The sequence below is a fragment of the Rhinoraja longicauda genome, chromosome 24 (assembly GCF_053455715.1).
Source record: "Rhinoraja longicauda isolate Sanriku21f chromosome 24, sRhiLon1.1, whole genome shotgun sequence".
Classification (NCBI taxonomy): Eukaryota; Metazoa; Chordata; class Chondrichthyes; order Rajiformes; family Arhynchobatidae; genus Rhinoraja; species Rhinoraja longicauda.
In genome coordinates this window covers 15,012,501-15,037,803 of record NC_135976.1, presented here as the reverse complement: position 1 = coordinate 15,037,803, position 25,303 = coordinate 15,012,501, and the positions used below count along the sequence as shown (strand labels likewise).

At 44.1% G+C, this 25,303-nt stretch overlaps 1 protein-coding gene across 3 annotated transcripts in view; it reads left to right on the top strand.

Annotated features, from left to right (window-relative positions):
* LOC144605433 (metabotropic glutamate receptor 4-like) overlaps nucleotides 1–25,303 on the top strand; it is an 808,110-nt gene that overhangs the window by 381,116 nt on the left and 401,691 nt on the right. For all 3 annotated transcript variants that reach the window (XM_078420690.1, XM_078420688.1, XM_078420691.1), the window contains exons 4-5: nucleotides 8,842–8,977; nucleotides 12,372–12,526. In XM_078420690.1, the coding sequence (XP_078276816.1) occupies nucleotides 8,842–8,977; nucleotides 12,372–12,526 (291 nt within the window). The remainder of the gene's footprint in view (nucleotides 1–8,841; nucleotides 8,978–12,371; nucleotides 12,527–25,303) is intronic.

Genomic DNA, 25,303 nt, shown 5'->3' with positions numbered 1-25,303 from the left:
AGGCATGGGCTGATCAGGGATAGCCAGCATGGTTCTGTATGTGGGCAATGTGTCTTATGAATCTGATTGAGTTTTCTTTGAAGGAACTAGAAATGCTGATGAAGGCAAAACCATAGATGTTGCCCATATGGACTTCAGCAAGGATTTTGATAAGGTTCAGTATGGTAGGCTGCTCTGGAGGTTGGATCACAAGGGATCCAGGGAGAACTAACCAACTGGATACAGAATTGACTTAATGGAAGGAAACAGGGGTGATGGTGGAAGGTATGATGAGTGGTGTGCCCCTGGGATTGGTGTTGGGGCCATTGCTGTTTGTAGTTCATATCAACGATGTGGATGAGAATGTACAAGGCATGATTAGTAAGTTTGCAGATGAAACTAAATTGGAGAGCCAAGATGGTTGTCAAAAAATACAGCAAGATCGTGATCAGTTGGACAAGTAGGCTGAGGAAGGGTGAATGGAAATTAATGCAGGTGATTGTAAGGTGTTGCATTTTGGGAAGTTAAACCAGGGCAGGACCTTCACAGTGAATGGTTGGGCCCTGGGAAGAGTTGTGGAGCAGAGGTATCTATGAGTGCAGGTACATAGTTCCTTCAATGTGGAATCACAGATAAATAGGGTGGACAAGAAGGCTTTTGGTACATTGGTCTTCATTAGTCAGCGTATTGAGTATTGAAGTTGAGATGTTATGTTGCAGTTGTACAAGTCATTGGTGAGGCTGCATTTGGAGTATTGTGTTCAGTTTTGGCCATCCTGCTATAGGAAGGATATTGTTAAGGTGGAAAAAATACAGAGAACATTTAATAGGATGTTCCCACGACCTGAGGGCCTGAGCTATAGGGAGAGGTTTGCCTGGCTAGGACTTCATTCTTTGGAGCGCAGGATGTGGAGTTATCTTAAAGAGTTGTTTAAAATCAAGAGGGGGGTAGATAGAGTGAATGCACAGAGTATTTTACCCAGTGTGGAGGAATCAAGAACCTGCGGACATAGGTTTAAGGTGACAGGGAAAAGATTTAATAGGAACCTGAGGGGCAACTGTTTCACACAGGGGGTGGTGCCAGAGGAGGTAGTTGAGGCAGGTACCATAGCAGCATTTGAAAGACATTTAGACAGGCACTTGGATAGGAAAGGTTTAGTGGGATATTGGCAAAGCTAATCAGGTGTGACTAATGTATATGGGGCATCTTGGTTGGCATGAGCAAGTTGGGGTGAAGGGCCTGTTTCCGTGCTGTATGACTGACTCTTTGACTATATAATGAGCAATGCCAGCAAGATAAAACCAGGCTCCCTGTTGCCCATTTCTGCAAATAATGGAAAATATATATACTTTTGTCAATCAGGAGAATCTGATGTAAAATCGATTGTGGGTTATTGAAACAAAAAATCTGCCTGGAACATATTGCTTCTGCAACCGTGTATTTAACATTCCTTCGTTCATGAGTTGGGTATCGTCTTTGTGAAGCTTTCATGGTGAAAGAAAATGCCAGTGATTTAAATGATTAAAACATCAATTGCTGGCTGAATTACAGACGGTGAAGATGCAAGGTCAAATCCATCAAAGTGTTTCGGAAGTAAGGGGGCAGTCCAGTTAGTACAATATCTCACGGGTAGTGTATTCATTCTGACAAGCCCAGAGACCATGTTAAGAGCAAGAACTGTAGAAAATATAATGTAGTTCAGGACTTGGGGGATTTCAGCGCCATAAAGTCAAAACACAATCCAGAGGCTTGGAATTTGTTATGAGGCTTTGGATTTCAGTAACATTGACAAGCAGGGTTTCTTTTTTATAAATGGACTCCTTTATTATTTATTAGGACATGTCAACATGCCCAACGAACACATCTTATCTTTATCAATTCTAGGTTATGTGCCTTTAGTGCACAATACAAAACAAAAATTGTGAATTAAAATCTTGACACATTGGCATTTCTAGTTGTGCCACTGCCTCACAGCACCAGCGAGCCGGGTTCAGTCTGAAGAACGGCCCCAACCCGAAACGTCATCTATTCATGTTTTCCAGAGATGCTGCCTGGCCTGCTGAGTTGCTCCAGCACTTTGTCTCCTTTTGCGTAAGCCAGCATCTGCAATTCATTGTTTCTACTAAAAAATAATGAGTTAATTTGTGAAATATTAATTCTCACAATAATATTACAATACCTTACCTATCATATCTACCGTTATCAGGCCATACCATACCTATAGTACCATATCTGAGGAAAGATGTGCTGCCATTGGAGAAAGTCCAGAGGAGGTTTACGAAAATATTCCAGGAATGATTGGGTTAATGATTGGATGAGCGTTTGACGGCACTGGGCCTGTACTCGTTGGTGTTTAGAAAAGTGAATGGGGACCTCATTGAAACTTACCGAACAGTGAAAGGCCTGGATAGAGTGGATGTGGAGAGGATGTTTCCACTAGTGGGATAATCTAGGACCAGATCCAATAGCCTCAGCATAAAAGGACATACCTTTAGAAAAGATGAGGAGGAATTTCTTTAGTCAGAGGGTGGTGAATCTGTGGAATTCATTACCACAGATGGCTGTGGAGGCCAAGCCACTGGATATTTTAAAGGTGGAAATTGACAGATTCTTGATTAGTATGGGTGTCAGGGTTATGGGGAGAAGGCAGGAGAATGGGGAATGGGAGAATGGAGACTTGATGAGCCAAGTGGCCTAATTCTCCTAAAATATATGAACATATTATGGTGGGAAATTAATGGGAAGTAAAACTAAATAGCAATTTAGAAACTGATCATATCAAAGTCAATAAAATGTAGACAATAATATTAGTGACAGAGTAAGAGGGTGATACAGGTAAATCATCACATCAGAAGATAATCTCTAACTTGAAATATTGTCACTGTGTGAAAATGCAAACTATATTTCCATTGGTTGTCATGCTTCATGCCAACTCTGTCTTGCAACTGTTTAGCATACCAAGCACTGGCAAAATGTACATCATAATTTTTACGTTTTGGGTTATTTTAATATTCATTTGCAGACGTCGCTGGCAAGGATGGCATTTATTGTCCATGTTTTGGCACCATTTCCGAAATCCAATATGTTGTTTGAGAGAACGTGCAAAAACCATACAGACAGTACTCATGTTCAGGATTGAACCTGGGTCTCTGGAGCTGTGAGGGGGCCACTCTACCAGCTGGCCACTGCGATGCCAAATGACGAAGGAGGCATGTAAATGACAACAAAGAGTTTACAAAGGTCTTCTCTGTTGGACTTTGTTACCCTAGATAATGCTTTGACAAGCCACTCTTGTACTTTCCATGTACAAGAGAAGAGATATTGAGACCCAAACCATCCCAACAATCACATCTGGCCAACAATGGACCATTGGTGTTGGCTTTGACTTGTTCTTTTCATACCTTTCATTCATTTGTTCATTGTGCCTTTTCATACCTCTAGTTTCCCTCTCAAATAACTCTCAGTCTGAGGAAGGGTCTCGACCCAAAATATCACCTATTCCTTTTCTCCAGAGATGCTGCCCGACCCTCTGAGTTACTCCAGCATTTTGTGTCTATCATAAGTATTAAAGTAGAAAGTACTGTTGTAGTACTATTACTATTGTAATAATATTATGGTATTGTTGAAGTACTATTGATGTGGATGTTCATGGTTTTGAATCTGGATAGTTGTAAAAACCTGTCTTGATAAGAGGCTGCTGAAGAAAAAACAACAATGTATCTGTCGCTGATTTATTTTATTCCCCAAACTATTGTTTGAATTGCTTCGTAACAATTAAACTACAAATCAAATGAGCTCCACGGTGGTTCATTGCAGTAGCACAAGAGATCCATCAAGATAATGACAGTTTTAAAGCACTAAACAAATGTAAGGAAAGAAAATTAATTTTTGAACACCTCTGCAGGGATATTCAAACATGTTTAGACTGATCGAGCACAAATTAATCTACCCATAACATGCCTCACAAAGCTTACATTTTTTTTGCGAAATGCTTGAGAAATGCTTCTGGAAGAAGAAAATAAAGGGAAAACATGGTGCCAAGTGTGTCAAAACCTGTCAGCAACTGGGCAGAATCGCCTTAATTCTAGTCAGGAATATTTAATTGTCATTAGTGCTAACAATGCTTCCAAACATCATTACTTGCAGCAGCATAATAGGCCTGCAAACACAGTACTCCCGGAAAACGTAATAAACAAAAAGACAATTCAATACATTTAAAACCCCAACATCAGTGCAAGACGCCAAACGTCCTCAGTACAACCAAGACAGTTCATAGTTTAGTTAGTGTTTTTAGTTAGAAGTTTAAAAACGCATACCTCCAAATAAGATAGTCAGTGGATCAATTTTTCATATTTCTGCTTTTTTGGTACCTGTGAAAAACTGGTGTTGAACCCAAGAAAAGACACACAGTGCTGGAGTAACTCAACTGGTCAGGCAGCATCTTTGGTTATCTTGGATAGGTGACGTTTTGAGTCGAGACCCAAGTTCAGACTGCTGCGGGAAGGGACTAGACAAGGGGGGATTAGGATGTAATCAAGGTATGTGGAGATGAGTTCAGTGAGGCAGGAGCAGGAGCAGGCAGAAACAATGGGTCGGCCAGGGCTGTCCTGTTTGTGGATTTGGCGGAGGAGATAGAAGAGGGCCATGGGGTTTCTTGGGAATGATAAGATTGGGGGCTATGGAGAGGAGATCACCAGTGGTGATGAAATAAGAAACAGTCTGGGAGACAATGGCCTGTGTTCGTCTGTCAAAGGTTAGGTATGAGGAGATGTCAGATAGCTGGTGCCTGGCCTCAGCATGGTCTGAAAAGGGTCCTGACCTAAAATGTCATCTATCCATATTCTCCAGCAATGCTGCCTGACCCGCTGAGTTACTCCAGCACTTTGTGTCTTTTTTTTAAGGAAAAGGGAATGTAGCACAAGGAGTGGGAATAATGGAATGTTGCCAATGGTACCAGGTTTTCAATGTTGCCAATGGTACCAGGCTTTTCTACTGATATACTTTGCAACTTGAATGTGAAGAATGGCTCTTATTGTTAGATTTAGACTTTAGATTTTAGAGATACCTTGTGGAAATGGGCCCTTCGGCCCACCTAGTCCACGCCAACCAGCAATCACCCCATACATTAGCACTATCCTACACACTAGGGACAATTATACAACTGACAGAAGCCAATTAACCTACAAACCTGTACGTCTTTGGAGTGTGGAAGGAAACCCACGCGGTCGCTGGGAGAATGTACTGACTCCACGCAGACAACACCCGCAATCAAGATTGAATCCGTGTCTCTGGCGCTGCAATGCACCAACTCTACCGCTGTGCCACTGTGCCGTCCTACTTTACAGCACTCTGTGAATTCTGGAAATTATTGAAACAACATGATGTCGTTTCTTTGTAAACCAGCATCTTCAGTTCTTTGTTTCCACATTTTGCGGTTAAACCCAATTTGGAATGGGAGGAGAAAGAAGGAAGAAAGGAGGAATCTGGCAGGTAATAGGCAGGCACGGTTGAGGAAGATTCTTGCAAGGTTCACAAATGGATATTTATCTTAAGTTGGGTCTTCAAACTGAAACATTAACTTTGTTTTCTTCCCTCAACCTGATCTGCTGAGTATTTCTGACATTTTTGTGTTTTTATTCATTTTGATAATGCCGCTGTGAGCAAAATATCCAAACTACTGCAAGTATTTCTCATTACATCATGTTGTGTGTCAACAAACTTATCTCAGACACAGAGAGTATTGCAAACCCATTTCCAGAGACTAACACAGAGACTAACACACTATCATTAGGCAATGGCTTGAATTTTAACTTGTTAAGAACTCGGCTTGGGGACAGGTAATAGGTTAAGTCTAGAAAAAATGGTCAGGTTATCAGAAATTGACTACAACCTAATGACAACTGATTGATTTAATGCCCTATATCTAAATAGTCCGGGTTGAAACCAACCTGTGCAGAAAGGCTAATGTAAAAACTTATTCTGACTTTCTCTACAGACAGTTTACATCTTAAAATTTAGTGGTTTACTGCCCAGTGCGAGCTTGGATTAAAAAGAGAGTTAGGAGTTCTCTGAAATAAGTTGTATGATTTGTCATCCACAAGTGTTATTTTCTAGAAAAGTTTTACATGCGCATATAAAGTATTGCAATATCTCTGAAAATATTTGAATATTTTGAGAAAAAAAAAGAATAAATCTATCCTGAAATTAATCTCAATAATGTGTAAGGCTTCAAGATGGCTGACTAATATAATGAGTTCAATTTCAAATAATTCATCAAAGGATCATAAAATTAATAATGGTATTCCAATTAATGTTAATATGAAAAAGCCTGTTATGAACATAATGGATTATCATGTAGAGCATTCCCTCTGAAACAGTCTTGAGCTGTAGTGAAAAGTTAAGATGATCCATTTGTTTTCTGTTTGTTCAAAAGCATTGTAAGATTTTATTGTTTAGAAAATACACAACACACCATCTGGGTAGCAGTCATTAGCTGAGAATATTCCAAACACTTTCCAGAAGAAGACAATTCACAACTCTGCCACTGTTTTAAGAAGTCATTGCCAACATTGTTTGGTATTGTAATAAATTTTGAGCCATGACTAGCTCATGAATATGTGGAATTCCTAATGTATTATTGATTTGAAGTAAACACCAGTTCTGAATGCTTTAAAATATCATTAACTCTGCAGGGAGAGGTTGAGCAGGCTGGGACTCTATTCCTTGGAGCACAGGAGGATGTTAGGCAAACATATAGAGGTGTATAAGATCATTAGAGGAATAGCTAAGGTATTGAGTCTTTTACCCAGAGTTGGGGAATCAAGAACCAGAAGACATGGGTTTAAGGCAAGGAGGAAAAGATTTAATAGCAACCTGAAACTTTAGACTTTAGACTTTAGACTGAGGGGCAACCTTTTTACACAAAGGGTGGTTGGTGTATGGAACGAGCTGCCAGAAGAGGTGGTGGAGGCAGGCACTATCACAATATTAAAAAAAACATCTGGACTGGTAGATTGATAGGAAGCGTTTAGAGGGACATGGGCAAAATGCAGGCAGGTGGAACGAGTGTAGATGGGGCATGTTGGTCGGCATGGGAAAGTTGGGCTGAAGGGTCTGTTTCCATGCTGTATGACTCTATGACTCTTTATGATTTTGACATTGAATAAAGGCCAATCATGCACCCCAAGTACAAATAAGTAGACACGTACATTGATCTGAAACTAATTTGGCATTCCCAATTCAAGGCAGTGCTGTAACACCAGTAAAGCTGCTCCATCAGCTGCAAGACACAAGACTCTGATAGATTGCTCTTTGGGACGTGACAGGAAGCCAGAGCACCTGAAGGAAAACCACATGGTTACAGGGAGAATGTGCAAATTGTGAGGCAGCAGCTCTACCAGCGGCACCACTGTGCTGCCCACAATTCTTCAACGACTTTTATGTTCAAAGACATTTAAAACCATTATTAAAGATGTAAACAATTTTTTTTTAAACTAACAATTACATGACAACATTTAAAAATCATTAAGATATTAAACGATAGTAAAATTATTAAAATAAACCTCAGGTGGCCACGATGGCGCAGCGGTAGAGTTGCTGCCTTACAGCGCTTGCAGCGCCAGAGACCCGGGTTCGATCCCGACTATGGGTGAAGTCTGAACGGAGTTTGTACGTTCGCCCCGTGACCGCGTGGGTTTTCTCCGAGATCTTCGGTATCCTCCCACCAACACTCCAAAGACGTGCAGGTGTGTAGGTAAATTACAATACAATACAATACAATATATCTTTATTGTCATTGTACCCAGGGGTACAACGAGATTGGGAATGCGCCTCCCATACGATGCAATGATTTAAGTAATTAACAGCAACCCAACGAAACGAAACAATTGTAACAGTTTTTAGACAGGGTAAAGTGCAAGTTGATCTATGCGTTGTGGCCATCCGGCTCAGCAGGACCGGTTCATAGCAGCTATGGCCCTGGGGATGAAGCTGTTCCTGAGTCTGGAGGTGCGGGCGTAGAAGGCCTTGTATCGTCTGCCCAATGGAAGGAGTTCGAACAGACTGTTGCAGGGGTGTGAAGAGTCTTTGTGGATGCTGGTGGCTTTTCTGAGGCATCGTGTGTTGTAGATACCCTCCAAGTCTGGTAGCTGTGTTCTGGTGGCCCTCTGAGCTCTGTGGACTACCCGCTGTAGAGCTTTCCTTTCTGCCTCCGTGCAGCTGAGGTACCACACAGGGATGCCATGCGTTAGGATGCTCTCTATGGTGCAGCGGTAGAAGGTCGTCAGCAGCTGTTGGGGTAGACCAGACTTTTTCAGTGTTCTTAGCTTGGTGAATGTGTAAATTGTCCCTCGTGTGTGTGGGGTAGTATTAATGTGCGGGGATCGCTGTTCGGTGTGGACTCGGTGGGTCGAAGGGCCTGTTTTCACGATGTATCTCTAAACTAAACTAAAATAAACTAAAGCTATACTTTTCCCTTTCTCCTGGATGGTAATTTCCATTGAATAAAGGAGTCAGGTGTTTAATTGTGCTGTATGTGTAGGAAGGAACTGTAGATGCTGGTTTAAACCGAAGAGAGACACAAAAAGCTGGAGTAACTCAGCGGGTCAAACAGCATCTCTGGAGAAAAGGAATAGGTGATGTTTCACGTTAAGACCCTTCTTCAGACTGAAGTTAATTCTGCTGCTTTTCTCACTATCCTCCCAGCTCTGGTGTTGGTATTTTCCAACATCATTGATTACTGAAATAATCTTACATTTGTTGACTGTGAGACAATGACCGTCCAAGTTTACCATGCGCTGTTGTATTTTACAATTCCATACCGCTCTCCAAGTTCAACCTTTCCTTTTAACCCTCTCATTCCAGGTGGAGTCTGTGTGGCCCAGTCCCTGAAGATTCCCCGAGACCCGAAGCGTGAAGTGTTTGACAAGATTATCAGGCTTCTGCTGGAAACCCCCAATGCACGAGCCATCATTTTATTTGCCAATGAAGATGACATCAGGTAAGTCATGATACTGTAGATGAGTAAAGCATCAAATTTATGAGGCTTCGAATTAGTTGGCAACGTCTACAACTTAGAGCAAACTGGGCAGGGAAAGTATGTTTCCCAGGGTGAAAACATCAACGGTTAGAGGACACAACCTTAGTTTAGTTTAATCTAATGTCAGCCCACCAATTCTGCCCCAACCATCGATCCCTCTTATACTAGTTTTATCCCACACACATGTGACAATTTACAGAGGCCAATTAACCGACAAACCATCACGTCTTTGGAAAGTGAGAGGAAACCTGAGCACCCGGCGGAAACCCACTCGGCCACAGAGAGAATGTGCAAACTCCATAAAAGACAGCACCCGTAGTCAGGTTTAATCTTGGTCTCTGGCCCTGTCAGGCAGCAACTCTAATGCTGCTCCACCGCCCCTGCTACAAGGAGGGGTTGGTCAAACTTAGATTTGAAATTAAATTCAAACTGCCATTCCTGTCAAAAGTCCTTGAAAAGGCAATTCTAAACCAATTAGTGCCCTACCTGCACCAATACACCATCCTGGAAAGTTTCCAGTCAGGTTTCAGAGCCCACCACAGCACAGAGTCTGCCTTGTTGAAGGTACACAACGACCTGCTTCTCGCCATTGACACCGGCGACTGTGCAATCCTGCTCCTTCTCGACCTCAGCGCAGCGTTCGATACAGTGGACCACACCATCCTTATTGACCATCTCCGGTACGCGGTTGGCATTGATGGCACTGCCCTGAGCTGGTTCGCTTCGTACCTCAAAGATAGGAGTTTCGCCATCAACATAGGCAGTTATTCCTCTTCTCCAGCTAGCCTCTCCTGCGGAGTTCCACAAGGCTCCATCCTAGGCCCCATTCTCTTCTCTCTATACATGCTCCCCCTTGGCCAAATCATTCAAAGGCACGGCATTTCTTTCCACTGCTATGCCGATGACACTCAGCTCTGCCTCCCTCTGAAACCCAACAACCAGTCAAATTTAAACAGCCTCTTACACTGCCTTGAGGACATAAAATGTTGGATGGCACAGAACTTCCTCCAATTAAATGAGAGCAAGTCTGAGGTCATCCTATTCGGCCCCCCCGACTCCATCAAATCGATAACAGGCAGTCTTGGAAGTCTATCCTGCCTAGTCAAACCGCATGTCAAAAACCTCGGCATGATATTTGACTCTGCATTAAAATTTGATAAGCAAGTCAACGCTGTGGTAAAAGCCAGCTTCTTCCAACTTTGAACCATAGCTAAAATCAAACCTTTCCTCCAATTCGACGACACAGAAAAAATCATTCACGCTTTCATTTCCTCCCGCCTAGACTACTGCAACTCCCTATACACTGGGATCAGCCAATCTTCCCTGTCCCGCCTGCAACTGGTCCAAAATGCCGCAGCGAGACTCCTGGCGGGTACCCGTAAAAGGGACCACATCACCCCGATTCTGGCCTCTCTCCACTGGCTCCCTGTACGGTACAGAATCAACTTCAAGCTCCTCCTATTCACATATAAAGCCCTAAATGGACATTCCCCCCCCTACATCAAAAATCTTCTAACCCCCCTCTCTAACTCCAGGTCCCTCAGGTCGGCCGACTTGGGGCTACTCACTATCCCGCGGTCTAGGCTTAAGCTCAGGGGTGACCGCGCTTTTGCGGTTGCAGCTCCTAGACTGTGGAACAGCATCCCTCTCCCCATCAGAACTGTCCATCGACTCCTTTAAGTCCAGGCTCAAAACCTATTTCTACTCCCTAGCGTTTGAGGCTCATTGAGGAGGCACTGTGAACTGTTTGCGTGCTACTGTATGTTTCATTTTTTTCCTTAGTACCTAATCAGATGTACAGCACTTTGGTCAACGTGGGTTGTTTTTAAATGTGCTATACAAATAAAATTGACTTGACTTGACTAGATTATTTTCTCAGAATGCCAAGATTTGAGGGGAGACCTGATAGAAGTATCTGCAATTATGAGAGACATAAATAGGCTAGAAATTCAGACCCTCGTCCCAGGATGGAAATGTTAAAAACTAGTGGACATAGCTTTAAGGTGAGAGGGGCAAAGTTTAAAGAAGATGTGCGGGATTTTTTTTGCATAGAGGGTGGTGGGTGTCGGGAAGGAGTTGCCAGGGTTGGTGATGGAGACAGATACATTAGTGGTGTTTAGGAGTTGTGTGGATATGGAGGCAATGAAGGGATATGGATCATGTGCAGGCAGAGGAGATTAGTTTAGCTAGACATCGTGTTCGGCACAGGCTTTATGGGTCGAAGGGTCATTGTGTCCTGTACCTTTCATGATAGACACAAGGTGCTGGACTAACTCAGCGGGTCAGGGAGCATCGCTGGAGAAAAAGGAAGGGTGACATTTTGGGTCTGGACCCTTCTTCAATCTATTTGAGTCTGAAGAAGGGGCCCGACCCAAAACTTCTCCCATCCTTTTTCTCCAGAGATGCTGCCTGACCCGCTGAGTTACTCCAGTGTCTATCCTTGGTATAAACTAGCATCTGCAGTTCCTTGTTTCTATGTTCTGTTCTTTTCATTGTCATACAGCAGGGAAACAGGCCCTTCGGCCCTATTCGTCATTGCCGACCAAGATGAATGAATGAATAAGTTTATTGGCCAAGTATGTGCATATACAAGGAATGTGCCTTGGTGCTCCGCTCACAAATGACAACACAAACATACAGTTAACAATTAAGAATAAAGCATAACCACATCAAAATAATAAGGATACAACATTACGGTCTAAACATGTGGGTGAAAATAAACCAGAGCAAAAAAGAGACAACAGACTTTGGTTATTGAGTAGAACTATCACTCGTGGGAAAAAAAGCTGTTTTTATGTCTGGCTGTGGCTGCTTTGACAGTCAGGAGTCGCCTTCCAGAGGGAAGTGCTTCGAAGAGTTTGTGGCCAGGGTGAGAGGGGTCGGAGATGATCTTGCCCGCTCGCTTCCTGACCTTTGCTGTGTACAGTTCGTCAATGGGGGGAAGGTTGCAGCCAACAACCTTCTCAGCTGTGCGAGCGATCCGTTGCAGCCTCCGGATGTCGTGCTTGGTGGCTGAGCCAAACCAGACCATGATGGAGAAGGTGAGGACAAACTCAATGATAGCAGTATAGAATTGGACCATCATTGCCTGTGGCAGATTGTGTTTCTTCAGTTGCCGCAGGAAGTACATCCTCTGTTGGGCCTTTTTGATTGTGGAGTCGATGGTGGCCCCCCATTTAAGGTCCCTGGATGGCCTGTTTATACCAGTCCTATTTACCAGCAGCTGGCCCATATCCCTCTAAACTTTCCCATCTAAGTACCTGATTTTGTTCTATGTTCTGTGCCACCCATGGATGTTGTTTGCAATCAATAAGCGTGAAAGTAATCTATTTCCTGTTCTTCTCCTCTTATTCAGGCGCGTGCTGGAGGCAACCAAGACGGCCAACCAGACCGGCCACTTCCTGTGGGTTGGGTCAGACAGCTGGGGTTCAAAGGTCACGCCGGTGTTACAACAGGAAGAGGTGGCAGTGGGAGCCATCACGATCCTTCCCAAAAGGGTGTCAGTCCAAGGTGCGAGACTCTGGCCTTAGACCTGCCATTTCTTTGTTTATTAATATTGCCAAAATGTTTGCAAATTAAGTTCATAAGCAGAATTAGGCCATTCGGCCCAGCAAATCTACTCAATTATGGCTGATCTATCTTTCCCTGTCAACCCCATTCTCCTGCCTTCTCCCTATAATCCCTGACATTCATACTAATCAAGAATCTATCAATCTCTGCCTTATAAATACCCAATGACGGCCTCAACAGCCATTTGTGGCAATGAATTCCACAGATTCAACACCCTCTGACTAAAGAAATTCCTCATCATCTCCTTTCTAAAGATATGTCCTTTTGTTCTGATGCTATGGCCTCTGGTCGTAGACACTTCCACAGGTAGAAACATCCTCTCCACATTCACTCTCTCCCGGCCTGTCACTATTCGATAAGTTTCAATGAGGTTCAGCCTCATCCTTCTAAACTCCAGCCCAGTGATTTAATTAAGATGAAATCATCATGCTTTTAAAAAATATTTTCACTTCCTTTTGTAGGCTGAGGCTTCGTAAGTCGTTGGTCGGGCCACATTTGGAATAGTGAGCAGTTATCATCATCATCATCATCATCATATATATACAGCCGGAAACAGGCCTTTTTGGCCCTCCAAGTCCGTGCCGCCCAGTGATCCCCGTACATTAACACTATCCTACACCCACTAGGGACAATTTTTTACATTTTACCCAGCCAATTAACCTACATACCTGTACGTCTTTGGAGTGTGGGAGGAAACCGAAGATCTCGGAGTAAACCCACGCAGGTCACGGGGAGAACGTACAAACTCCTTACAGTGCAGCACCCGTAGTCAGGATCGAACCTGAGTCTCCGGCGCTGCATTCGCTGTAAAGCAGCAACTCTACCGCTGCGCTACCGTGCCGCCCACTATGGGCCCCATATCTGTAGAATGGTGTGCTGGCGTAGGAGAGAGTCTAGAGGAAGTTTAGAGAATGATCCAGGTGATGATTGAGTTATCGTACGATGAGCGTTGGATGACTCTGTTTAGCTTAGTTTAGTTTATTGTCACATGTACCGAGCTACAGTCAAAAGCTTTTTGTTGCATGCTGTCCAGTCAGCGGAAAGACTGCACGTGATTACTGTCCACAGTATACAGATACAGGGTAAAGGGAATAATGTATAGTGCAAGATCAACTCCAGTAAATTCCGCTTAAAGATAGTCCAAGGGTCTCCAATGAGATACATGATAGCTCAAGAGGCTCTCTAGCTGTGGATAGGATGGTTAATTTGTCTGATGATTGCTGTGAAGCAACTGTCTCTGATTCTACCCCTGGATCTGGGCCTGTACTCGCTGGAGTTTAGAAGGATAAGTGGGGGGATCTCATTGAAACCTACCGAATAATTAAAGGCCCAGATAGAGTGGATGTGGAGAGGATGTTTCCAGTAGTGGGAGACCAGGGGGCACAGCCTCAGAATAAAAGGACGGAGATGTGGAGAAATATCTTTAGCCTGAGGGTGATGAATCTATGGAATTCTTTGCCTCAGCCAGCAGTGGAGGCCAAGTCACTGGGTATTTTTAAAACGGAGATTGACCGGTTCTTGGTTGGTAAGGGCTTCAAAGGTTCCGGCGAGAAGACAGGAGAATAGGGTTGAGAAATAAAAATAAATCAGCCATGTTCGAATGGCGGAACAGACTCAATGGGCCGAATGGCCTAATCCTGCTGCTAGGTCATCGTCTTATCAGTATGTTTTTGTAGACTGCTACTCTCATTTACAGAAAAACACAAGGTGCTGGAGGAACTCAGCAGGTCAGGCAGCATCTGTGGAGGGATTGGACAGATGTGGTTTTGGTTCACGACCCTCCATCAGAGTGAAGAAGAGTCCAGTCCTGAAATGTTGTCTGTCCTTTTCCTCCACAGATGCTGCCTGATCTGCCGAATTCCTCCGGCACTTTGTGTTTTACTCATGATTCCAACATCTGCTGTTCCTTTTTCTATTTTCAATTCCTATTCCTGTATCGTGATTCTGTGATGAATATGGTTTTTTTTTAAAGGATCATGTTATTAAGCAGACACCAGGAACTGCGGATGTCCGTTTACAAATAAAATACAGTAAATGCTGGAGTAACTGAGCAGGCCAGGCAGCATCCCTGGGGAACATGGATAGGTGACGTTTCAGGTCAGGACTCTTCTTCAGACTAATTGTTGGGAGTTCTGCTTTCTTCTGCAGTCAGTCTGAAGTAGGGTCTCAGTCCGAAACGTATCCTTTCCATGTCCTCTGGAGATGCTGCTTGTTTTATCTTTTTCTCCCTCTATGTATGGCTGGTATGTTAATTTTCCTTTATAAATTGCTCCCAGTGAGTGGGAAGTGGATGGGAAAACACACCTTGTGTGAGCGGGCGATCGATGGTTGATGTGGAATCAGTGGGCCAAAGGGCCTGTTTCCATGGTAATCTCTAAAACTAAAAAAGTAAAAACAATTACTCCTCTTCAGACTAATTGTAGGACGTTCTGCTTTCTTCTACAATCAGTCTGAAGAAGGATCCGGACCCGAAACGTCGCCTATCCAAGTTCTCCAGGGATGCTGCCTGACCCGCTGAGTTACTCCAGCACTTTGTGCCTTTTTCTCCTTACTTTATTAAGCAGCATGGTTTGTAAGTGTGTGGATTGTCTGGCACTATTCTATCTAGTACTGCTCCTGACATGCAACGTGTTACATTTGCCGTGTCAACTTGGGTTCCTCAATTACGTTGACTATTGCGGGATGTGAGAAGTGGTAATCTCGATCAAGACGGTCGCTGTGGTTACAGACAAGTGACCACCTGCAGAAATCGTCTACCGGAATCTTGTATCGAATCATACAGTGCGGAATCAGGCCCTTCGGCCCAATTTGCCCACACCGACCAACATGTCCCATCTACACCAGTGCCATCTGCCTGCGTTTGGCCCATATCCCTCTAAACCTGTCCTATCCATGTACCTATCCAAATATTTCTTAAACGTTGTGATGGTACCTGCCTCAACTACCTCCTCCAGCAGCACATTCCATACACCCACTACACTCTGTGTGAAAGCGTTACCCCTCAGGTTCCTATTCAATCTTTCCCCCCTCACCTTAAACCTATGTCCTCTGGTTCTTGATTACCCTATTCTGGGCAAGAGACTCTGAGCGTCTACCCAACCTATTCCTCTCATGATTTTGTTCAACTCGAAAAGATCACCCCTCATCCGCCTGCATTCCAAAGAAGAGAGCCCTAGCCTGCTCAACTGCTCCCTATAGCCCAGGCCCTCGACTCCTGGCAACATTCTCGTAAATCGTCTATGGATCCTTTCCAGCTTGACAACATCTTTCCTATAGCATGGCGCCCAGAACTGAACACACCACTCTAAATGCGGCCTCACCAATGTCTTATACAACTGCAACATGACCTCCCAACTTCAGTCTGAAGAAGGGTCTCGATCTGAAACTTCACCCGTTCCTTCTCTCCTGAGATGCTGCTGAGTTACTCCAGCATTTTGTGAATTAATCCCAACTTCTACAATCAGTACTCTGACTAATGGTCAATGTGCAAAAAGCCGTTTTGACCACCTTATCTACCTATGGTGCCACTTCCAATGAACTATGTATCTGCACTCCTGGCTCCCTCTGCTCCGCAACCCTCCCCAGATCCATCTGATCATATTGCATTTGATAAGTAACATCAAAACTGTTCTTCAAAAAGGAAGGTTCTGAAGTTTAGTTTATTGTCATGCAGTGATAAGCTTTTGTTTGCATGTTAACCAGTCAGTGGAAAGACAATACATGGTTAGAATCGAGCCATTCACAGTGAACACATACAGGATAAAGGGAATAACATGTAGTGCAGATAACGTCCAGTAGAGTCTGATTAAACATAGTCCAAGAGTCTCCAATGAGGTAGGTATCAGCTCAGGACTGCTTTCTAGTTGTTGATAGAGTGGTTAGGTTGTCTGATAACAGCTGGGTAGAAGCTGCCCCTGACAGATGGTGTTTCATTAACTGTGTTGTTCAAGACATTTTTTTTGTGGGTTTTCTGCAAAAAATTGCAGTGCATTTAATTTTCAAGCTGGCTAATGTTGCAATATTCACATCACACGTTCAAGGTTGTCTCTCGCACTCAGAATAAAATCTTTCGTCATGCATCCATACTCATATTCATATGCTACCAGTGCCCCTCAAGTTACAGAAGTCGTGTTGTACAATTTCATGTTTTGCCTACAGAATAAAAACGACCAAATTGCCAGGACCTGTGGGCCTGAACTACAGGGAGAGTTTGAGCAGTTAGGACATTATTCCTTGAAGTTAGGAGGATGAGAGGTGATCTTATAGACGTGTAAAAGTCATGAGGGAAATAGAAAAGTAGATGCACAGAGTTTTTTTTATCCCGAGTAGACAAATCAAGAACCAGAGGACATTGGTTTAAGGTGAGAGGGGAAAGATTTAATAGGAATTTGAGGGGCAACTTTTTCCATTTACCGACCCAACCCTTTTATATGGGTATATGGAACTTATATTGTCACTTGTGTGGAACAAGCTGCCAGAGGAGGCAGTTGAGGCAGGTACTATAACAACATTTAATTTGGATAGATAAATGGACAGTGAAGTTTAGAGGGATATGGTCTGAATGCGGGCAGGTGGGACTAGTGTAGTTGGGGTATCTTGGTCGGCATAGGCAGGTTGGGCCGAACGGCCTGTAAGACTCTATGACTATCTACTTCAGTGTGGCATCCAGGTGGCAGTTACTCCTGTCATCTGGAGTTCTGTGCCGTAATCCTCACAGGAGATCAAGCATTGTGTGGCCCAGACATCAGACATTTGTTTCTTTTAATATTTTAATATCTAACCTGAGTTCTGTAACTAAGCGATAAACTGGAATTGTCTTCCATTGAAAGACACAAAATGCTGGTGTATCTCAGCAGGTCAGGCAGCATCTCTGGAGAACGTGGATAGGCGATGTTTCGGGTCGGAACCCTTATAAGACATGTCTTCCATTGACGTTTGCTAATGATTGTTAAAATAGTGTGGCATGTTGGTTGGTGCATGTAGCCCCAGAGCTTAAGGGCTTCAAAAAGGGGTGGTACAGTGGCACTGCACTTCACTGCCTCAGAGACCTTGGTTCGACCTTGAATTTAATCACCAAACCCACACATCTCTGGGATGTGAGAGGAAACTGGATGTGAGAGCACCTGATGAAAACCCACGCGGTTACTGGGAGAACGTGCAAACTTCACCCGAAGTCGGGATGGACCCCAGGTCTCGACGGGCTGCGTGCCGTTGCCATACCCCGGCAGGTCTGGCTCGCCCGCTGCGGAACCGGGGACACGGCCTGGAGTGGGAGCCTCGTCCGACGATCATCTCCTCTCGGAAGAGGTGGGTGGCGGGAGTCGGCGGCGGCGAACGCTGGACAAAGGGCGGTAAGAAGAACCGGGAGTTCTTACCTTCCTCACCCTCAAGGTCGGCCGTGAGAAGTGTCGCAGAGACACAAAGACTGAAGGTGGCCTGGCGAGGAGTGGCACGACGGTTCGCGGACAGATCCGGACGGAGACGATGGCTGCAAGGGGCCTTTTAGAACCAGCTCCAGCTGGGAATGTGAAGATGGCACCAAAACATGGTGACTTCGGCATATGGACTCAGTGGGGTGATACTGTGCATTCTGTACTTAATCGGGAATTGTATCTATGTTTGGCAATAATCTTACTGATCTGTATGCAAAAAAAATAATTTCTTTGTACCTTGGTACACATGATTATAAAGAACCATTGTCTTTGGTGGTGTGAGGCAGCAATTCTACCAGCTACGCCACTGTGTCACCCTGGTAACTGAGTGATTTAAATTCAATTGATTAAAAATTTAGTATATGTGGTAATGTTATTGAAAATACCCAGTTGTTTAAAAATCTATCGTGTTCACTTCATATCCTTTCTTAGCTGTCCTTAGCTGGTTTGTCTCACATATGACTTTGAGTTGATAGAAATGTAATGGACATTTAATAGCCTTTTAAAATGGTCTAGAAAATCTCCTCCTTCAAGGTAGAAGCAAGGAACTGCAGATGCGGGTTTATACCAGAGAGAGACACAAAGTGCTGGAGTAATTCAGCTGGTCAGGTAGCACCTGTGGAAAAAAAAGGATGGTTGACGTATTTATTTTCTAATCTTTTTAAGAGATTTATTTTCAAAACATAATGCTCCATAAACGAGTTTGACAATCTAGAGCAATTCTGCCTACTCTCTGCACTGTGTTGATGTTTAAAACACAAAGCGTTGGAGTAACTTGGCAGGTCAGATGGCATCTCAGCAGACATGGATGGGCGATGTTTCGGGTCTGACACAAAACATCACTTATCCATGTCCTCCAGAGATGCTGCCTGACTTGCTGTGTTACTCCAGCACTTTGTGTTTTACTCAAGGTTCTAGCATCTGCAGTTCCTTTTGGTTCGTTGCACACGTGTGTGGCATGACTGTACTCATGCATAGCAAGGCAAGGCAAGGCAAGTATTGTTATACAGCACATTTCAGCAACAGGGCAATTCAAAGTGCTTTACATAAAACATTAAAGAACAGTTAAAAGCAATTAAAAAGTCATTAAAGAGAATAGAAAATAAAAACAAGCTAAAATAAAATAAGATAGGTATAAAATACAAGAATAAAAGTTACTGTGCAGTGTAAGAAATGAATAATTAGTTGATTTAATAAAAGGCAGCGTCAAACAGAAAAGTCTTCAACCTCTATTTAATAGCATGATCTGATTTAATTGGAGAGCACATTGGATAGTCTTGGCAACATGTCCGGCACAGACATTGTGGGCCGAAGGGCCTGTTCCTGTGCTGTACTGTTCTCCGTTCTGTTCACACAAAAGCTTCCACTGTATGTCAGTACACATGACAATAATAAACCAAAACCAATACCAAATATTCCACCTGGCCCGTCCATCTTTCCTTCCACCTTCCCGGTAAGTTGAAACTACCTTTCATTTGATCTCTCTTTCCCAGTTCCTACTAAAGATCCTTGACTTAAACATGAACAAACTCTTGCCACAGATGCTGCCTGCTTTGCGGAGTGTTTACACCTCTTTCTGATTTTATTTCAGATTTCCAGCATCTGTACTTTGCTTTGTATATTTTCATTGAGGAAGATCAGCCAAATGATAATTTAGTCCAGAGATACAGCATGAAAACAGGCAGCTCTGCACACCGAGCCTTCGTCGGCCATTAATCAACTGTGTACTAGTTCTCTGTTATCCCAGTTTCACATCCGACACCACAGGGACAATTCACAGAAGCCGATTAACCTACAAATCTGCATGTCTTTGGGATGTGGGAGGAAACCGGAGCATGCGAAGAGAACATACAAACTCTGCACAGACAGCACCTGTCGTCAGGATCGAACTCAGGTCTCTGGCGCTGTAAGGCAGCAACCCGGTTAATAAAAGAGTGTCTTGAATGATGTCATGGCATACACCTGGCCCAATTGCCTTTGTTTTTGTAACCTTATGTGGAAGGATATGTTTCTAAAAAGAGAATATCTGAATTAAATGGATGGCACAGTGACACAGTTTGTGGAGCTGCTGATTCACAGTGTCAGAGACCCGTGTTTCATCCTGACCTCAGGTGCTGCCTGTGTGGAGTTTGCACGCTCTCCCTGTGACCGGATAGGATTCCTTCTGTGCTCCGCTTTCCTCTCACATCCCAAAGACGTGCAGGTGTGTTGCTTAATTGGGCTCTGTAACATTTTCAATAATTTGCAGGGAGTGGAAGAGGCAGTGGGATAACATAAAACTAGTGTGAGCAGGTGATCGTTGTTCGGCCTGGACTCGGTGGGCCATAAAGCCTGTTTCAAAGCTGTATCTTCCAACATAACAATTAATTAATGGAATCTAATGTAGAACATTACCATCTGGCCTTAGATCTAGTGATTTGTGTGCTTTAAAGGTTATTCAAAATTCCATATAAATCTATCTACATTTCTCCCATTCGAAAACTTGGCACAATCAATTGCTCACCAGGTTTACTCTTGATTAGTAATGTTTTAAAATGATAAGTTGCAATGAATTATGTTTAACCTCCATATGTTTTCCTGTTTGTTGAGTTTGAAAGATGAGGCGTAGTATTCTTGTAGAGTACTGCAGGAAGGAACTACAAGAATAGGAAGGAACTGCAGATGCTGGTTTAAACCGAAGATAGACACAAAATGCTGGAGTAACTCAGCGGGACAGGCAGCATCTCTGGAGAGAAGGAATGGGTGACGTTTCGGGTCGAGACCCTTCTTCAGACTGAAAGTCACGGGAAAGAGAAATCAGAGATATAGACGATGATGTAGAGAGATATAGAACAATGAATGAAAGACATGCAAAAAAGTAAAGGTGATAAAGGAAACAGGCCATAGTTAGCTGTTTGTTGGGTGAAAACGAGAAGTTGGTGTGACTTGGGTGGGGGAGGGATAGAGAGACAGGGAATGCCGGGGTCACTTGAAGTTAGAGAAATGAAGTTTCTTACCATTGGGCTGTAAGCTGCCCAAGCGAAATATGAGATGCTGTTCCTCCAATTTGCATTTAGCCTCACTCTGACAATGGAGGAGGCCTAGTACAGAAAGGTCAGTGTGGGAATGGTAAAGGGAATTAAAGTGTTCAGCAACCAGGAGATCAGGTAGGTCCAGGCAGACTGAGCGAAGGTGTTCAGCGAAATGATCCCCCAGTATACATTTGGTCTCGCCGGTGAGTCCACATCATGAACAACAGACACAGTAGATGAGGTTGGAGGAGGTGCTAATGAACCTCTGCCTACCCTGAAAGGACTGTCGGGGTCCCTGGACAGAGTCAAGGGAGGAGGTGTAGGGACAGGGGAAGGTACCTGTGGAGGGGGTGGTTTGGGTGGGAAGGGATGAGTTAACCAGGGTGTTGCGGAGGGAACGGTCTTTGCGAAAGGCGGAAAGGGGTGGAGATGGGAAGATGTGACAAGTGTTGGGATCCCGTTGGAGGTGCCGAAAATGTTGGAGGATTATGTGTTGTATGTGGCGGCTGATGGGGGTGAAAGGTTAGAGACAGTCTCTGTTGCGACTAGGGGAAGGGGGAGCAAGGGCAGAGCTGCGGGGTACTGAGGAAACAGGTGTAAAGTAGTAACACACTTGTAGAGTGAGCTGGCCAGGAATATGCAGGATTGAAATAAGAATATTGCTGATTTGGTTGTTATGCAGGTTATATATGTGTATCTGATGCTCATCAATGGCTACTTTGAAACTTGCAAAAAGTGATATGGGGTTAGTTGGGTAAGGGCGGCACGGTGGCGCAATGGTAGAGTTGCTGCCTTACAGCGCGAGAGAGCCAGGTTCGATCCTGACTATGGCTGCTTGTCTGTACGGAGTTTGTACACTCTTCCTGCGACCTACGTGGGTTTTCTCTGGGAAGCTCCGGTTTCCTCCCACGCTCCAAAGACGAACAGGTTTGTAGGCTAATTGGCTTGGCATAAATAAAAATGATCTCTCATGTGTGTAGGATAGTGTTGGTGTGCGGGGATAGCTGGTCGGCGAGGACTCGGTGGGCCAAAGGGCCTATTCCGTGCTGTATCTCTAAACTAAACTAAACTAGTTTCGTAGACCTCGGCTGATAATCAGAACAAGTGCCTGGTGAATTTGCAGGTGCACATATCAGAGGATGCAGAGGAGGAGAAAAGTGAGGAGAAGATGTTTACTTTTATCCTTGCTGTCTCCCAGTAATTCACCGTTAATTCTGAAGTGCGTTGCCAGAGTGATTTATTGTCACATTTCCCGAAACGGAACAGAGAAATTCTTACTTGCAGCAGCACAACAGATATGTAAACACATTACTCTGTAAAACCCATAATAAACAACAAAAAATGTCCAGTATATATTTTAAAAAACAGACAAATAAAAAGACAATAGACAAAGTCAAAAATAATGTCCCCAAGTCGATGTATTTCAGAGCCTATTTGTAGGTTGAATTGTTTAATAGCCTGATGGCGGTAGGGAAGAAGCTGTTCCTGAACCTGGACGTTACAGTATTCAGGCTCCTGTACCTTCTTCCCGATGGCAGGAGTGAAATGAGAGCGTGGCCAGGGTGGCGTGGGTCTCTGATGATGTTGGCTGCGTTTTTGAGGCAGCAAGTCCTGTAGATCCCTTCAATGTTGGGGAGGTCAGTACCCGTGATGGACCGGGCAGTGTTCACCACTTTTTGCAATCTTCTTTGTTCCTGGGCGTTCGAGTTGCCGAACCTGGTCGCGAGCCAACCAGTCAATGTGCTCTCCGTTGTACACCTGTGGAAGTTAAAGAGAGTATTCGTTGACATACCGAATCTCCTCAATCTTCTCAGGATGTAGAGGCGTTGATGGGCTTTCTTTATGATTGCATCAATGTGCTGGGTCCAGGACAGATCTTCAGAGATACGCACGTCTAGGAATTTGAAGCTACCGGTAAATGAGCAAAGCAAAACAGTGCTGGAGTAACTCAGGCAGTCGGCATCTCTGAAGGGAATGGGCGGACGTTGTTTTGTTCTGTTTTGACTTCATTCATTGGAGCACAGGAAGTTTAGGGTGATTTTGTTTATAAAATTAGTTTGTGCACATGCACAGTCTTTTATGTAGCATAGGGGAATCAAGTACCAGAGGGCATAGATTTAAGGTGAGAGGAGAAAGATTTAATAGGAACCTGAGAGGTAATATTTTCAAACAGATGGTGGGGGCAGGTGGAAGGAGCTGCCAGAGGAGGTAGTTGAGGCAGGTACAATAACAACATCTGCGCAGGTACATGGATAGGAAAGGTTTGGAGGGACATCGGGCAAACAAAGGCAGATGAGACGGGTGTAGATGGGCCATCTTAGTTCATGTTCATAAGTCCTCGGTGCAGAATTAGGCCATGTTGCCCATCAAGTAAGTTGCCCATCTATCTTTCCCTCTCAACCCCTTTCTCCTGGTTTCACCGCTTAACCCCTGACACCCTTGGCAGTTGGCATGGATAAGTTGGGCCAAAGGACCAGTTTCCGTGCCGTATGACTATGACTAATTCCAGCTTTGACCTTCGCATTAATATTGCAATTGACTATTGTGACTGATGAATCATCCATCGAATCACTGCAATATGACAATTGGATTCTCAATTCCTTTCCCACATTTCTTACATGTGCTGTTTAAAGACAGTCATTAATCTCCCTTGAGGTTTCACATGCTCATAGTGGAGATAGTCTACTAGCTTCCTGCTGCGACCACCAAGTTCTGAAGTGTGCCTGAAGCTATCCACCATGTGAATTCCAATTTAAAGTTCAAAACAACTTCTATTCTGTGACAAAATTGAATTGCTAACAATTGCAGGTTAATGTGTGATAAAATTGATTAGCTTTCCATTTCTTCGACAGAATGACTCTTGTAGTCTGGGTCAAACTGCACTGAAATCTTCCCTTTCCTCCCCCGACTGCCGCAGATCAATGAAGCAAGCACTTAAGAATAAAACTAAACTAACAACCATCAGCTTTTGTGTTACGTTCACTGTGGAAGTGACTCTTCTTCCCTCAAGTCCTTGTGTTTCACTTCATGGATAGACTGCAGCATTGAGCTTACTTTGAGAGATTCTTTTTAACCCCAAATGAAACCTCACTGCAGAAAAGGGCAAATATTAGTGGATGGAAATTCACGATAAGTACTGAAATTTAAAAATTATTGCAACTAATGCTGTGTTGAATACATTTCCCACATGCATTGAACACAGAGCATAGAGCAGTACAGAACAAGAACAGGTCCTTCAGCCCACAATATCTGGGCAGCGCAGAGCTGCTGCCTTAAGGGCCTGTCCCACTTAAGCAATTTTTTAGGCGACTTCCAGCGACTGTCATAGTCGTAGCAGGTCGCTGAAAAAATGGCGACTGGACCCCCCCCCCGACAATGTCTACGACAAGCTACAACAACCTACCACCTAGTCGACGTCAAGCTACGGCAAGCTACCGACAACCGGCGAGCCAATCGTCACGACTTAGGACGTCCGCCTACGACCGCGCCTACGGCAACCAACGACCACGCAGGCAACAACCTACGACAACTGAAGTCAACCTACGTCTGCCCGCGACAAGCTACGACAAGGTACGACCCTGTCGGCGACAACTGAAGACAATTCACGTCATTTTGGCCTCCGGTTTTGGCGCCGGTACCTGTCGCCGGTTGAAGTAGGTTGACGTAGGTAGTCGCCAATGGAATGCACCAAAGTCAGCACCGGCAACAACCTACGTCACCTGGCGACAACCTACGACAGCAACAACGTCAGGAGACGTCAAGCTACGATCATTGGCGTCAAACCCACAGTCGACGAAAATTGTTAAACATTTTAAAATCCAGCAGCAACAAAAAAAACACTAAGACTCTTTGGAGACTACTCGCGGCCATACAAGTGACACCCCAGCGACCGTGTGGCGACAGCCCAGTCGCCTGTAGTCGCCTAAAAATTTGCATAAGTGGGACAGGGGTTTTACAGTGCCAGAGATCCAGGTTCAACCCTGACTACGGGTGCTGTCCCTATGACTAAGATGTACAGGTTTGTAGGATAATTGGCTTCAGTAGAAATTGTAAATTATTCCTAGTGTCTAGAATAGTGCTAGTGTACGGAGTGATCGCTGGTCGGCGCGCATTCAGTGGGCCAAAGGGCCTGTTTTTGCACTGTATCTATTGTCTAAAGTCTAAATTTATGCCAAACATAATGCCGAGACCAATTCTTAACTGCCCGCACATAATTCACATCATCTTGCCATTCCCTGCATACCCAAATGCCTATCCAAAAGTCTTAAATGCCA